The 16,592-nt window shown below is 49.4% G+C and overlaps 1 protein-coding gene across 2 annotated transcripts in view; it reads left to right on the top strand.

Moving 5' to 3' along the window:
• The window catches only part of Ranbp3 (RAN binding protein 3), a 47,305-nt gene that overhangs the window by 28,195 nt on the left and 2,518 nt on the right, over positions 1-16,592 (top strand). For both annotated transcript variants that reach the window (XM_048427492.3, XM_048427493.3), the window contains 9 exons: positions 8,348-8,413; positions 8,773-8,865; positions 9,794-9,921; positions 12,274-12,387; positions 13,740-13,843; positions 14,003-14,078; positions 14,773-14,875; positions 15,071-15,180; positions 16,109-16,229. In XM_048427492.3, the coding sequence (XP_048283449.1) occupies positions 8,348-8,413; positions 8,773-8,865; positions 9,794-9,921; positions 12,274-12,387; positions 13,740-13,843; positions 14,003-14,078; positions 14,773-14,875; positions 15,071-15,180; positions 16,109-16,229 (915 nt within the window). The remainder of the gene's footprint in view (positions 1-8,347; positions 8,414-8,772; positions 8,866-9,793; positions 9,922-12,273; positions 12,388-13,739; positions 13,844-14,002; positions 14,079-14,772; positions 14,876-15,070; positions 15,181-16,108; positions 16,230-16,592) is intronic.

Below are 16,592 nucleotides of genomic sequence, written 5' to 3'. Positions count from 1 at the left end.
GTGTGTGTGTGTGTATATATATATGTACACACACACAAGATTACTATAGCTGGGTCTTGAGGTACATTGATTGCCAGTTTTCTGAGAAACCACCATACTGATTTCCAAAGAGGCTGTAAAAGTTTGCATCCACCCAGCAGTAGAGGAGTGTTCCCCTTACTCCGCATCCTCTTCAACATAGGCTGTTGTTAGCATTTTTGATCTTATCCATTCTGACAGGTGTAAGATGGAATCTCAGAGTCATTTTGATTTGCAGTTCCCTGATGGCTAAGGATGTTGAACAATTCCTTAAGTATATCTCGGCCATTTAAGATTCTTCTGTTGAGAAGTCTCTGTTTACATCTGTACCCCATTTTTTAATTGGATTATTTGGTATTTTGATGTCTAGTTTCTTAAGTTCTTCTTGTATCTTGGAGATCAGCCCTCTGTCAGATGTGGGGTTGTTGAAGATCTTTTCCCATTCTCTAGACTGCCGTTTTGTCTTCTTGACAGTGTCCTTCTCAGTTTCAGGAGGTCCCATTTATTAGTTGTTTCTCTCAGTGTCTGCTACTGGTGTTATAGTCAGGAAGTTGTCTCCTGTGCCAATGCTTTCAAGTGTACTTCCCACTTTCTCTTCTTTCAGGTTCAGTGTGGCTGGTTTTATGTTGAGGTCTTTGATTCATTTGGACTGAAATTTTGTGCATGGGATAGATATGGATCTATTTGCATTCATTTACATGTTGACATCTAGTTATGCCAGTACCATTTGCTGAAGATGCTTTCTTTTTTTCCATTGTATAATTTTGGCTTCTTTATCAAAAATTTATGGATTTTTGATACTTATGGATTCGTAATTTATGGATTTATGTCAGGGTCTTGTATTTGATACTATTGATCCATCTGTCTTTTTATGCCAATACAATATTGTTTTTATTACTGTAGCTCTATAGTAGAGCTTGAAGTCAGGGGTGGTGATGCCCCCAGAATTGGATTATGTGATCTTTTGGTGTCCAATTTTTTGAGTTCTTTTATATTTTGTAGGCTGTCGTTTTGTCTTGTTGACCATGTCCTTTGCTTTACAGAAACCTTTCCGTTTCAGGAGGTCCCATTTACTAATTGTTTCTCTCAGTGTCTGTGCTGCTGGGGTTCTATTTAGGAAGTGGTTCCCTGTGTCAATGCATTCAAGTGTACTTCCCACTTTCTCTTCTATGAGGTTCAGTGTGGCTGGCTTTATGTTGAGGTCTTTGATCCATTTGGACTTGAGTTTTGTGCATGGTGATAGATATGGGTCTGTTTTCATGATTATTGTTCTTTCAAGGTCTGAAGAATTGTTTTGGAATTTTGATGGGGATTGCACTGAATCTGTAGATTGCTTTTGGTAAGATGGCCATTTTTACTATGTTAATCATACCTATCCAAGAGCATGGTAGATTTTTTTTTTCATTTTCTGATGTCTTTTTCAGTTTCTTTCTTCAAAGACTTAAAGTTCTAGTCAAACAGGTCGTTCACTTCTTTGGCTAGTGTTACCCCAAGATAATTTTATGTAATTTGTGTCTTGTTATGAAGGGTGATGTTTCTCTGATTTCTTTCTCAGCTTTTTTACCATTTGTATATAGGAGGGCTACTGATTTTTTTTTTTTTAGTTGATCTTGTATCCTGCCACATTACTGAAGGTGTTTAGGTGTTTTAGCTGTAGAAGTTCCCTGTTATAATTTTTCAGGTCACTTAATGTGTACTATCATATCATCTGCAGATAGCCAAAGTTTGATTTCTTCCTTTCCAATTTGTATCCCCTGATCTCTTTTTGTTGTCTTATTGCTCTAGTTAGAACTTTGAGTACTATATTGGATAGATATGGAGAGAGTGGACAGCCTTGTTTTGTTCCTGATTTTAATGGAACTGCTTTGAGTTTCTCTTAATTTAATTTGATGTTGACTGTCAGCTTGCTGTATATTGACTTTATTATGTTTAGGTATATTCCTTGTATCCCTGACTTCTCCAAGACCTTTATCGTGAAGGGATATTGGATTTTGTCAAAGGCTTTTTCAGTATTTAATGAGATGATCATGTGGTTTTTATTTTTCAGTTTCTTTATATGATGGATTACATTTACAGATTTTCATATGTTGAACCATCCCTGCATCTCTGGGATGAAACTGGCTTGATCATGGTGGATAATGGTTCTGATGTATTCTTAGATTTGATTTGCCAGTATTTTATTGAGTATTTTTAAATTAGTGTTCTTGAGTGAGATTGTTCTGTAATTCTCTTTCTTAGTAATGCCTTTCTGTGGTTTGGGTATCAGGATAACTGTAGTCTCGTACAAAGAATTTGGCAATGTCCTTTCTATTTCTATTGTGTGAAAAAATTTGAAGAGTATTGGTGTTAGCCCTTTGAAATTCTGATAGAATTCTGTGATGAAACCATCTGGCCTTGGGCTGTTTTTTGTTGGGAGATTTCAATAACTGTTTCTATTTCCTTAGGGGTTATAGATCTATTTAAATTGTTTATCTGGTCTTGATTTAATTTTGGCATGTCATGTACCTATTCAGAAAATTTTCCATTTCTTTCAGATTTTCTAATTTTGTGGTGTAAGGTTTTTGAAGTATGACCTAATAATTCTCTGGATTTTCTCCTGTCTGTTGTTATGTCCCCCTTTCCATTTCAAATTTTGTTAATTTGGATATTCTTTCTCTGCCTTTTGGTTAGTTTGGATAAGGGTTTGTCTATCTTGTTGATTTTTCACGAAGAACTAAGTCTTTGTTTCATTGATTCTTTGTATTCTCTTTGTTTCTAGTTTATTGATTTCAATAAATTAGATTTGATTATTTCCTGTCATCTACACTTCCTGGGTGAATTTGCTTCTTTTTGTTCTAGGACTTTGAGGTTTGCTGTTAAGTTGCTAGTGTGGGACTTTTCCACATTCTTAATGTAGGCACTTAGTGCTATGAATTTTCCTCTTAGCACTGGTATCCCATACGTTTTGGGTATCTTGTGCATCCATTTTCATCAACTTATAGAAATGTTTAATTTCTTTATTTCTTTCTTGACCCAGTGGTAACTCAGTTTCCATGAGTTTGAAGGTTTTTGTAGTTTGTGTTGTTGTTGAACTCTAACTTTAAGCCATGGCAGTCAGATACAGGGGGTTATTACAGGTTTTTTTTGTGTGTGTGTGTGTCTGTTGAGGTTTTCTTTGTGACCAAATATGTAGTCAGTTTTAGAGAAGGTTCCGTGAGGTTCTGAGTTGAAGGTATATTCTTTTGTATTTGGGTGAAATGTTCTGTAGATGTCTGTTAAGTCCATTTGAGTCATAACATCTGTTAGTTCCCTTATTTCTCTGTTAAGTTTCTGTCTGGCAGACCTGTACATTAGTGAGAGTGTGGTGTTGACGTCTCCCACTATTAATGTGTGGGGTTTGATGTGTGGTTTAAGCTTTAGTACTGTTCTTTTACTAATGTGGATGTCCTTGTATTTAGGCCATAGATGTTCAGAATTGAGACTTCATCTTGTTGGTTATATGAAATGTCCTTCATCTCTTTTGATTAATTTTAGTTTGAAGTCTATTTTGTTAAATATTAAGGTAGTTATACCAGCTTACTTCTTAGGTCCATTAGATTGGAAAATCTTTTTCCAACCCTTTACTTTGAGGTAATGTCTGTCTTTGAAGTTGGAGATGGATCCTGTTTTTGTATCCATTGTGTTAGCCTGTATCTTCTTATTGGCGAATTGAATCCATTGATGCTAAGAGATGTTAATGACCAGTGATTGTTAATTCTTGTTATTTTTTGGTTTTGGTGGTAGTGTGTGTTTCCTTTCTTTGGGTTTCTCTGGCATGAGATTATCTATTGCCTGTGTTTTCTTGGATGAAATTTTCCTTGAGTTGAAATTTTTCTCCTAGTTCTTTCTGTAAGGCTGGATTTGTGGGTAGGTATTATTTAAATCTGGTTTTGTCATGAAATATTTTTGTTTTCTCTGTCTGTGGTGATTGAATGTTTTGCTGGGTATAGTAGTCTGGGCTGGCATTCGTGGTCCTTTAGTGTCTGCAAAATGTCTGTCTAGGACCTTCTGGCTTTCAGAGTCTTCGTTGAGAATTTGGGTGTAATTCTGTTAGGTCTGCCTTTATATGTTACTTGACTTTTTTGCTTTGCAGCTCTTAATACTCTTTCTTTAGTCTTCATGTTAAGTTTTTTGATTAGTATGTGCCAAAGGGACTTTTTTTGGTCTAGCTTATTTGGTGTTCTGTAAGCTTCTTATACCCTCATAGGCATGTCCTTCTTTAGGTTGAGAAAGTTTTCTTCTGCGATTTTGTTGAATATGTTTTGTGTTAGGAGTTTACTAGATTTAACATTTTTTTTTTGATTGATGAATCTGTTTCCTCTATCGTATCTTCAACGACTGAGATCCTCTCTTCCATCTTTTGTATTTGGTTGATGATGCTTGCATCTCGTTCACTTCCCCAGATTTTCCATTTCCAGAATTTTCTCCATTTGTGTTTTTTGTTTGTTTGTTTGTTTGTTTCTATTTCAATTTTCAAGTCTTGAACTGTTTCCTTCACCTGTTTGACTGTTTTTCCTTGGCTTTCTTTAAGGGATTTATTGATTTTTTTCTTTGTTTGTTTGTTTGTCTTTTCCTTGATTTCTTTAAGGTTGTTTTCCTGTGTTTGAGCAGCATTGGAATGTTCAGGTCTTCTGCTGTGGGCTCTCTGGGCTCTGGGTGCCCTATTGCTCTTCTGGCTGTTGAATGTACTGTTACACTAGTGTTTACTCATCTGTTCTTCCAACCTTGCCTGTGTAGTCTGCTGGAGTTGTGGGGAAGGGCTGGCCGTGGGAAGCTTATTGAGGTCCGTGGGTTGGGTTGCAGACTGCGTCTGGGTGGGTTGCAGGGGTGCTGGTGCAGCCTGGAGGTTTACAGGCTGTTAGGGACTGCCTTGTATTTTTAAAAAATACAAAACAACAATTTTTTAAAAAAAACAACAGAAAACCAAGCTGAGGCTCAGTGAGTAGTGCACTTGTCTAGTGTGCAGAAGGCCCTGGGTTTGGATCCCAGGAGCGTATAAACCAGTCATGGCGGTGAGCACCAGTCAGTGGAGCACTCGGGACCAGGTGTTCAAGATCATTCTCAGTTCTCAGCGCCGTTTCTGGCCTGCTTGGTCTGCGTGAGATCAGAAAGGGACCAGGCAGCTGTGCTCTTTGGATGTTGTGTCCCCAGGTGTCTCTGCACCTGGCTTGAGCCCAAGCACTGCCTTCAGCCACAGCTGAGGGGCACACAGGGCAGCCTTTTTTGGTCTTTTCTCTGTAACACCAGTCCTGAGACTTCCTAGGCTATAAACGATCTCCCTAGTCAGGCTGACAGAGGCGGTATAAACACTGAAGCTCCACAGGCGTTCTGATGCTTTGTGTGGTGTCAATGGCCGCAGAAGGCGAGGCAGCCGTTATAAGAGCATTGGCCTCACTTCCATTTGTGACCTCCCTTTCTGGTCTAGAAGCCAGATTCTCTGAGCATCCTTGGCTTTGCCCTGAAGAGCGAGACCATTCATGGTCCTGACCTCTGCTGCCTCTGGTTCTTGTTCTTGTGGTCCATCCTATGGTGGCAGGTGTTGCTTCTGCTCTGTGAGGAGGTGTGGTCCAATTCCTGATAACCAGGCCCCTCTTTCTTGCCTTCACTCCACATCTGGAGCATGATTGCCCTGCAGAACAGGCATCCCAGGCCCTTCACAGGTGCACACCCCTTTGGTTTGAAGACCCTGTGCCAGTTTGTGTGTATGTAGAGGTAACACAAAGGGGATTTGTAGCTTTGTCGGCTGGCCTGCCTTGATTCTGTGTGTGTGTGTGCATGTGTGTCTTTGTGTGTGAATGCTGAAGATGCAAACTCAGGGCCTTAGACTTGCAGGGCAGGGCTTCCTCACGGGAGAGTCTTCAGACCCAGGGCTGTCTTTCAGGGATCCACAAGAGTGCCTTAGTTTTTTGGGCACAGTCTCCATACTCTCTCTGGTGTTACTGTCCATCTTTAAGTCAGGGCCCTGTGCTTCCCCAGCATGGTCACGCTCTGCCCTGTGTAGGAAGCTCTCGTTCACCCTGCTCTTCTGTCCCACCTATCGCCACCAGAGCCTTCCCTCCCTGCCCTGTTCTTGGGTCTTGGAGCAGGGTGGATATAAATCTGGATCATCTGCTTGGGCTGGTGGCTTCTGGGCTGTCACGAGTCTGATGCATGGTGTCGGCAGTCTGGACACTCCTAGTCCCTTTACTTTCGGTCCTCCCGGGGATTTTGCTCACCACTCCATCTCAGCCCTGGAATCTGTCTTGCTTCTCTGTTTGGGGTGTGGCCTCTAGATTCAAAATCTTGGTGTTCAGGGTACCCTGCTTGGCCCTGTTCCTGGGCACGTAGAGCCCACAGTGATAGGGTTCTAACGCCGTAACCCTTTTTCCTGATATGAAGAAGCCTGGTTTCAGCCAGACATGGAGACTTACATTTGTCATCTATTCTTTTTTGCTTTCTTGTTTTGTTTTTCGAAACAGTGTTTCTCTGTAGCTTTGGGGCCTGTCCTGGAGCTAACTCTTGTAGCCTAGGATGGCTTCAAAATCAGAGATCACTCGCCTTCGCCTCCCGAGTGCTGGGATTAAAGGTGTATGCCACCATCCCGCGCGCGCGCCTGCCCCCCCCCCCCCCCCCCCCCCCCGGCCTGTCATCCACTCTTAGGAGGTAGAGGCAGGAAGATCAGGAGTTCAAGGCCATCCTCAGCTACACGATGAGTCTGAGGAAGAAACCTGGCTCCGCCCTTCATCCTCACATCATTGCCAGCCTGGCTTAGTCCCCAGTGTATTTCCAGTTAATCTGGGATCTCCCTTGGGTGAGCAGTTTCCCCCATCAGCCAGTACCCCTGCCTCTCAGGTAGCATATATCCAATAGCCAGCTGTGTGGGAGGGGGTGAAGCTGAGTTTTCCAGGTCCTGGGTAAGTCACACACACAGCAACACTGTTAGCAAAATGAGTCTCCAGAGGACCTGAGAAGAGCCCAGGGTGTCCCTGTGAATGGGGCTGGGGATAGAACTCTGAGCCGCCACTGCTCACTTAGTGTTGACAAGTGTCTGTCCATCTGGTCGTAGTGGTACCCTGCATGAATCCCTGTATGCTAGCACAGTGGTCATGCTGGTGCATCAAGCTGGTGCAGGTGAGTGGCTGCAGTCCCTATGGCCAGCTGTTGAGATTACTTCTGTAGGGAACAGGACCCTGAGAGACCTATGGCCAGGATGCAGGTGCCCAAAGCTAGCCTTTGGGTTCCAGTTACACCATTTACAAATTTGGTCTCTGGTTTGAAAAGTGTGGTCCAGCACTAATCCCCTGGAAGCATCCCTGCCCAGCTCCATGGCTGGCTCTAGTGGCTCCTTTGTCACACGTGCAGGTCATCTTTGGCTTGAATGCTGCTCTGACTGGGTGGTCCCAAGGCAGCCCCTGGGCTTTTCTGTGTGGCCACTTTCCTGTCAGTGTTCCCAGTATCTAGCTGTCAACCCCAAATAAACTCCATCCCCATGAGCCCTGCCTCCAGTCCCCTCAGTGTCCTCCCTCTTCAGCTGCAGGCATCATGAATCCCCTTCGTATTTCTGAGTTCACCACTTCTATCCACAGATCCCGCACTGTGGGACCTTCTGTTCACCTAAGACCTAGACAGATTCCTTGTCTATGTGTGTGGTGCACACATGCCGCAGGGGTGCTGGTGTGCTCACCTGTGCCTGTCAACACCACTATCATTGTTCATTGCCCTACGTCTTACTTTCTGAGGCAGGATCTCACCGACTGGGCTGGCCCTACTGGCCAGAAATCTCCGCCTGCACTGTGCTTTTGCTGGTGTGTGGGGATCTGAACTCAGGTCCATGTGCTTGCACTGCAGGCACTCTACCCACTGAGCAGCTCCCCAGCCCCGTGTTTTAGGGTTATCTTCTGCTGACCTTTTCCCAAGAATTTTATTGATTGCTTCCATTAGGAGGGTCATGGGTATGGGAGGAGGAGGTGATGTCTGCATTCCCCATGCCTGATGACTGAGCCTCCAAGACCGCCTGTGACCTGTGCATCTTCCCACACCTTCATGTCCTGGGTCAGGTTAGACCAGCTGGCACTGAGCTCCAGGCATGTCCTGGAGGCCTGCGCAACAGTACCATCACTCCCTCCCCTGGGAGGAAGGGCCAGGGCCTAGTGAATATGTTACCCTGCCTCAGCATCTTCCAGGTCCCCTGGGCTGGTCTTGCTGCAGATCCACACCTCTACTTACCGGGGCCTCCTACTTTCGCGATGCAGCCTAGACCATTCTCAGAGTCTCAGACCCGCTGTGCTCCTGCCCTGCACAGGCTGAGCTCATCTGTGTCTTGTACTTGTAGAGGAGAAAAGCAGCAGCTTCCGGCTGAAGCCCCCAACGCTCATCCATGGCCAGGCGCCCAGTGCAGGTAGGTGACGTTGCCAGGCCTTTACCTGGCCTTAGGATCCTTGCTGTAGGCCCCAGTCTGTCTACAAGGATGTGATTGACGTGGACACAGCCCTGAAAAGCTACTCAGACCTGCGGGAACAGGGTGTCTCCTACCTGGGAACTCACTGTGACCCTGCACCAGCTATGGCCATCTCCCCTTACACTGGGTCAGCTCTCAGAGTATAGCAGTGTCCTGGGCCCCATCACAGATCCCAGTGGCAGGTGACTGTCACTATAGAGAAAGGGTTGGTTTTGAGTGTGGCCTCCCATGCATGACCATTGAAGTTGATGTGCCCTGGAGCAGCAGGGACGGAGTTTCTAGAATCTGCTGTGTTCCAGGTCTGCCCAGCCAGAAGCCCAGGGAACAGCAGCGTGGTGTCCTCCGCCCAGCTGTGCTGCAGGCCCCACAGCCCAAGGTGCTGTCACATACGGGTAAGGGACCACCAAGTCACAGTCTGAAGTACAGAGGTGAGCGGTTCCTTTGGGCCAGCTCCGTTCTGGGAAGCCCCAGTAGAGGAATGGAATGCTGCCCCCTCTCTTGCCAACCTCCCAAGCCGTGCTCTGTCACCACCTGGGGCTCACTGGGTTCTGGTCTTGTCATTCAGATTTCTAGTGCTCAGAGTCAGCCAGATCAGCAAGGCCATAGCACACTTGAAGATTCTTGTCTTGTTTTGTCCTGATTTGGGGGCCAGCAGGATGGCCCAGCATGTCAGGGTGATTGCCGTTTTGTCTTGGTTTAGTTGGACTTTTGTGACTCGGCATCTCAGTGTGCTGCCCATCTGCTCCTGCACTCATTCTGTAGCCCGGGATTCTCAAGCGTGGGGTAGTAGGCATGTACCACTGTGCCAGCTCCCTTCTGGCTTTGTGAGTGTGCGCGTGCACAGATGGACTTTCCTCCAATTGCACAAGACCTGTCTTTGCTAGGTTTTCTTTTGCTCTTCATTTTGTGGGAGCCAGTTCTTGTCTGTGTCTTGTTTGGGGAGGGGAGTAATGCTGAGGATGAAACTCAGCACGGTGCGTGCTGCCTGCCAGTGTAGTGTGTCCAAAATAAAGACAGCAGCCCCTCGTGTGGGAGCTTTGGGCATGTTTTGTTTTTAGTCTAAGAATGCATGATTTTTTTTTTTAATGTAGCCCTGATTGACATACAGTCTTCCATGTTGCTCTGTCCTTGAACTCATAGCTCTGCCTCCAAAGTGGTAGGATTAAAAGCACTTAACCACCATGACCTGCCTAAGATGAATGGACTTTAGAAGCCTCTTTACAAAGGAGGCCTAGACAGAGCCCAGCAGCTCGGCCAGCTGCCAGAGGGCTGAGGAGGGGATTCATACATGTGCCACCTCCAACTCTCTCCCTTTTGCAGTCCCCAGTAGTGGCACCAATGGGGTCAGCATGCCAACAGACTGCACAGGACCAGCCACGTCTGCATCACCAGAAAACCTCACACAGAAGAGCCCCTCCGAGTCTGCCGAGGGGACAAGCACACTTGAGGTTGGTGGGTCATGGGTGCCTGGAATGGGCTGCAGCACCAGGCCTGGTGTGATCTCTGCTCAGGTCTCCAAGCCTAGACGCCATCAATGCTTCCTAGCACTTTGCCTGCACAGTGCAGCACAACTTCCCGGGGAGTGGCAACAGCGGGGATGGTGCTCCTGCGCCCTAACTACTTCCACAGGGCCCCTGCTAAAGGTCCTCTCACACCACACCAGGGACTGAGAGCTTAGCCACTGGACACCTGGCATTGGTTGATGACTGTCAGTCAGTCAGGATGGGCCCCCACTACCCAAGAGCCCAGGAGTGACTTTTGTGGCTGTGTCCTCACCACAGTGTGTCATCTCCCCCTTGCCCCACTCCCAGTCACAGATGGGCCCTCGGGTGCACATACAGTGGCGCTGGGGTGTCAGCCCTGGAAACGTGAGAGGAGAGGGCCCTGCAGCCCAAGGTTTCGAGGCCACCACCACCCCTGCCCCACCTGCTTCTCAGGCTGCCTGCTCTGCTCTTGAATTCATCCGTGTGGAGTCATAGTCAAAGCCACTGTCTGCTCTCACCAGGAAAATGCTCAGGGAAGCGGGAGTCTAAGGCCACATGGGGACATACTCATCCCGCTCCCACCCCCTAAGTGGGGGTGTGAATGGCTCCTAGCCTATTCTTGTGAGTGTGACTGAGATGCAGGAGAAAATCAGGTGCACTGTTCCAGCCAGGCAGTGCCAGCATTCAGCTCCACCAACCCAGGGATCCACTTGAGTCACCCTCTGCAGTACCCAGCGTCTTCCACAGTGCATGCCCCTCCCATCCCTCAGCCGAGGACATGCTGGTCCACCTCTCCAGCAGGCTGAGTGCTACAGTGCCTAACACTGACTCTGGGTCTAACCTAACTCTCACTCTGGGTCTGTCCCTGTGGCACCCAGATTTCACCCAAGGCTCCACATTCCTGCTGTCCTGGGATGGACAGGATCACTATGCTTATTGTCTCTGATGTGACTAGAGCAGGCAGGACCCTTACCTTCACAGCCATTCCTGGCTTGTGACACAGTCACTAGCTGCTGATCAGGGATGCTGAGCTTGGTAGCTAGGGAGTGGAATTTAGCCTCTGATGAAGCAGTGGCCAGGAGTCAGAGCCACGTGATGACATACATGTCAGACAGAAGGGCTTCTTGACTCTGTGAACCCTGAGACTGGGATTCCTCAATGCGGGTAGAAACCTTGGTAAAGTGACAACCGATCTGGGGATATGGAGGGCTACGCATACAAGCCACACTCCCTGTGTAGGCGTAGGACCTATGGCAGAGTGAGAATGGAACCAGATGTATAGTGTCAAGCCAGGGGGCTATTCTCTTGACAGTCTCACAGAGAGTGCAGTTAGCACTGTGCCACCCCTCCCACCACTGAGGGCTGCTGCCGCAGGAATGGTGGGGCTCCAGGAACTGCAGAGCACCCCCACACCTTCCATGTACAGCCAGGGCGTCAGCCCAGAGGTCTCTTGGCAGCCCTCCAGATTCCTTCATCCGGCCACATGGGTGAGCAAGTTCCTGAGCTCAGGGAGGCACACTTGCAAGACAGTGTTTAGAGGGACCAGTGATAGGACTTAATGGATTGAACTGCTTGTTGCAAGCCTGATGACCTGAGTTGAAGCCCAGTGGTGAAAGAGACCAACCAGTGCAGGGAGTTACCCTCTGGTTTCCATGCACATGCACGTGCATACACACACACATAGTCAAAGAAATGTAATTTGGAAAAAACAAAAACGTAAGTTGGTGTAAAACAGTCCAGGAAGCTGTGTTGGAAGTAGGAGTGGCCTGCCATATGAGGTCCCCAGCCACTGGCTCTGTGCACCGTGGAATCTCACATCTGTGTCCCACACAACACCATTTCCTCTCACAACTGATGGGGGCTCATTTGGTCTGTCTCTTGGTAGCTGCTGTACCATTTCTAGTGTACGTCGGGACCCTTGGTTCTGATTCTGGCTCTGTTGGCACCAGGGTATGGTGACGTGTCTGGCCCCGCTGACAGCCAGTGTCCTCATTCCTGAGCAGAGTTCCCGAGAACAGGTTCTTAGAAGTGCCTTCTGAGCCCAGGCAGACTGCCTAGGACCAGAAGCCAGTCTGCTGCTCAGAAGGTGCCCTTGGGTCTTGAGCTTCCCATGTCTACCCTCTGTCAGCTCCACTGAGGCAGTTAACTGCTGGTGTTGGTCAGCTGCCAGACTTCAGGGCTTTCTCTAACACTCCTCACCCCAGGAGCATCTATCATAGCTGCCAGCCATGTGCATACCTGGCTGACTTCAGGCTTCTGGACATTTTGTTGCCATCGCTTCTAAGTATGATTGGGTTCTTTTCTTATTCCCTGTAGGAGAAAGTGCTTCAGAAAACCCCATGTGGCACCTCAGAGGAGGGGCACTGTGAAGAGGAGCAGGCGGCCCCACAGGCCTTTGTGTTTGGACAGAACTTGAGAGACAGAGTGAAGGTATTCGCTGGGTGGATGTGGGGCAGTGGAACTGCAGCAACCAATCCTTAAGGAGAGTGGCCTGGGGTACCCGCGACAGCCACACATCTACCCAGACATCCATTGCCCCGGGCACCATTCCACTGAGAATCCCTCCCCACTCTGAGGTAGTGTTTCATGTGGCCCGGGCTAACCTCAAGTCCTAGGATTTCGGGCTACCTCAGGTCATCTTTCCAAGAGCTACACTAAAATACTGGTTGTATGATTGATTGGCATGGGTTTGATTTGAGATAAGGTCTCATGTAGCCCAGTCTGGTCTTGAACTCACTGTGTGGCTATGGATGACCCTGGACTGATCCTCCAGCCTCAGCCTCCTGATTGCTGAGATGGCTGTTGTACACTAGCCAGCCTGGCTTTGTGAGCTGGGCCCTGGGCTCAAGCAGCCCCCACTGGGGCCACCACAGAATCCTCAGCAGAGCGGTGAGAGTCTGGAAACCAAGTCTGATGCCTGCAGTGCCGGAGCATAGGGTCTGGGGGCATGAGAGTGGGAGGACTGGGGCAGTGCTCAGTACCTACAGAACCTAGGATGCCCCTCAGAGAGTGATCTGGCCTGGGCTGCACAGCAAGACCTGTCACCACATTGAAACGCTCCCCCATGCAGAAGACTCCAGCGTGTCTTCTGTCCCCTGCCATCTGGTGGGCACCTCCTTCTTGGTGCTGGGTACCCACTATGCTCAGCCACAGGACCTCTGGCTTCTCTGTGGTTGGGCCAGCTGGCATTCTCAGGCTGAAGGCTTCTGTGGGCTCTGCACTCACCCTCCAGTGCCATCAGGCACAGCCATGAGCCAGGATCACAGTATCTTCTAATGTAGTATCACCTCCTTGGTCATTCAAGAGTGACACCTATACATCATGGCTTTTAACAGAACCACAGAGAAACTGTGGTTGCCATGGTACCATGCCCCCATTATGTGACTGGCTGTGCCGTGTGTCAATTTTCTAACAAGGTAGAAAAGCTCCTAAAGCTTTGTGATCCTCTCTGCAGGTTTTTCTTCCCCACTTATTTTGAGTGCAGCCCAGACCAGCCTTGAGCCTCAGCCTTCTGCAATGTTGAGATGACAGGTGTGTGGGTCCACACCAGACAAGAGCTCACTGTGTAGCCCAGGCTGGCCTAAACTCTTAGGATTCTCCTGCCTCTTCCACCCAGTGCTGAGATTAAAGACGTGCACCACCACACCCATCTTGTCTTTGTGTCTTCACCACTGTGTCAGGTGTGGCCATGTTGGTGGCAGATGTACCTTGTGCTCAGTGCATCCTCACGGCAGGACTTGTCAGACAGGGCCACGTGAGCAGCCGCTTCCCTCTCTCTGCAGTTAATGAATGAGAATGCTGCTGTGGCGGATGTAGACAGCACTGTGCATCCCAGCTCAGAAACACCTACTGCAACCAACTACTTTCTGCAATACATCAGCTCCAGGTGAGTGTGCTGTGATGCGCACATGCCACCAGGACTCTCCATCTCGAGAAGAGAGGTCCAGCTAGCCTGTGCTTCAGGCTGTGGGCCTGGGGATGGGGGGAGGACAGGCGTTTGTGTGTGCATGTGGTGCCACACTGACGTTGCCACTCCTCTCTCCAGCGCAGACAGCTCAGCCTATAGTACTGACACCTCCAACAAGTTTGTGTTTGGCCAGAACATGAGCGAGCGCGTCTTGGTGAGTAGTCCTGGCTGGCACTGTTACCTACTTGGGGGCTCACAGCATGTGGCTGTCATGCTGTCTCCTGTACAGTCAGGACAGGATTCTCAGGTACAGGAATGAGAAAGACCAGCTCCAGCTCACATTCGCTACAGGCTTCTGTTGCCCCCCAGAGGCTGCTAGGGGGCCGGCTTCACCCTCTCTTTACTCTTCACTGACACAGGCATCCCTTTGGCCAGCGCCATAGCTGGCCCCAAAGCTATACCACTGAGACAGGTGGCCTGTGTCCCTGTTCACAGAATCAGCCATGCCTGCCACTTCTGCAGGACAGGGGCAGCCAGGATAGCAGGCGCATGTATATTCCCTGCTTTCTGAACACTTGTAGCCCAGGACGTAGAGTCTAGCGATCACCAACTCCTCTCAGCCATTTTCTCCCTCTGGGTGTGCATCCAGCCCCACCATGGTGTCCACAGACTCTGGTCATGCCCCTTGGCACCTGGTACGGTCGCCATGCTGCAGCTTATTCCTGTTGGTCTGCCACAGCGTGTGGTCCTAAAAGGAGGGCCTGACTAGGAATGCTGTTGAGGACAGGCCCCTGCAGGGTGCTCAGGTGTCAGGCCTCCGGGAAGTGCTGAGCAGCCGTCCCTGCTGGGCCTCTCACTCTGTCCTCAGCACCCACAGCAGCTCCGCCCTGGCACGCTTGTTTCCTCAGAGCCCCCCCAAGCTGAATGAAGCCAACTCAGATGCCAGCAGGGAGACTACGCATGTCCAGTCAGGGTCTGAGCCATCATCCCAGGAGGCTGTCCCCAAGAAAGGTAGGGCACAGCTCTGCACACCTCCCGACCACTAGGCAGGGACAGCTGTGGCCCCAATAGATGTGAGAGGTTGGCTTGAAGATCCCGGGATGGATGGCGGGTGGCCATGCTCTGCTGACCAGGACAGGGCTCCTCAGGTCCCCAGGAGCCCCAGGCCTGCTGACTTGGCTGTGGTTTTGGGTCCTCTCCATGCAGAGTCACTAGCCGAGTCAGCCGCTGCCTACACTAAGGCCACAGCGTGGACATGTTTGCTGGAGAAGGTGGAGGTCATCACGGGGGAGGAGGCGGAAAGTAATGTGCTACAGGTGAGAGCAAGCATGCTGAGCAGGGCGGCCAGGAGTGGGCTGCATAGCAAGACCTGACTTCCAGAACAGCGAGTGAATCTGGGCATCCTGTCCCACACCTTCAATCCCAGCACTTGGGAGGCAGAGGCAGGGAGATGTCTGTGAGTTCAAGGCTTGGGCTACTGAGAAAGTTCCAGGACAGTCAGGAACGTTTTTGCCTAAACGACTTGCACAGCCACTGTCACAGTTTGAGCCCCGTCCAGTGAGCTAGCACCCAGCACCCGCAAGTCTTCCCCTTGCCTCTGGGTTTCCCAGTTCTGAACACTTCTGGGATTCTCTGATGTATGGAGTTTTGTCCTGGTTTTGTCACTGAGTTTGGTGTCCTTAGGTCGGTTGTTTCTGTCCCTGACTGGGTAACACTCCAAGGGACGGCATGGTGCCAGTGAACTAGTACGTGTCTCTTTCTGCTTCAGGGCCCTCACAGGCAGTGTTACACGTGCATGTAAGGACATTTACTTGCTTTCTGGGTTGGCAGTGGAAGGGACTGCCATGCTGTTGTCTTCCCAAGCACTGTAGGATGTCCCTGCAGCCAGGCAACTCCTTCCCGCGGGAGCGAGGTGTCGTCTCTGTGTGTTTGGGTTGCCAGAGTTCTCCTTGCTTACGCATTTGGGCAGGGTACATGGCTGCATAGTAAAACCTAGCTTGCTGGAGCTTGGCTTCCATTCCCAGCACCACAGAAACCAAAACACATACAAAGAGATGACTGTGGATAAAGAACAAAGCTGGGTGCTGGCTGGCAGTGTCCTGACCATAGCTGTGGACTGGTAGCCAGGTGGGGTAGTAAGATACCCAGCATCACTGGTAGCTCTTGATTTGAAGTGGAGCCTGAGTTTGGTGGGGTACAGAGCGTGGGTACCCACACCCTGCTCACTGACCCCATGTGTTACAGATCCAGTGTAAGCTGTTTGTGTTTGACAAGACCTCACAGTCATGGGTGGAACGTGGCCGGGGACTTCTGAGGCTCAATGACATGGCATCAACTGATGACGGCACGTTACAGTCCCGGCTGGGTGAGCACTGGGGAAGGGTAGACCCTCCTAGAGGTGGCCAGGGGTCACACCAAACCAGAAGTGTGGGGACCACAGCTGGGATGGGGCATGGCTGTGAGCAGGGCTACGCATCGGGCCCTCTGGCTGGGGCCTACTGCTCCTGCACACTCACTCTCTGCTCAAGCATCCTTAGTGGAAACAGTACAACTCGGAAGCAAGGTGGGGGCAGGAGCGTGTCAGCCTGGGCTGTGAGTCCTCAGAGCAGTGGGCACTGCTCCAGTGTCGGTTGGAGCTGCCCTCCTCTTGTTGGGGTCTTGTGAACATGGTCTCTCTGTCGCCCAGGCTGACCTGGGATCCACCGTGAGCCCTTCCAAAGACATGGGG

Source organism: Myodes glareolus, chromosome 8 (genome assembly GCF_982192425.1).
Source record: "Myodes glareolus chromosome 8, mMyoGla1.1, whole genome shotgun sequence".
In the NCBI taxonomy this organism is placed as follows: Eukaryota; Metazoa; Chordata; class Mammalia; order Rodentia; family Cricetidae; genus Myodes; species Myodes glareolus.
Note: the sequence above shows the minus strand (reverse complement) of the source record. Positions and strands in the feature narration are given on the sequence as shown.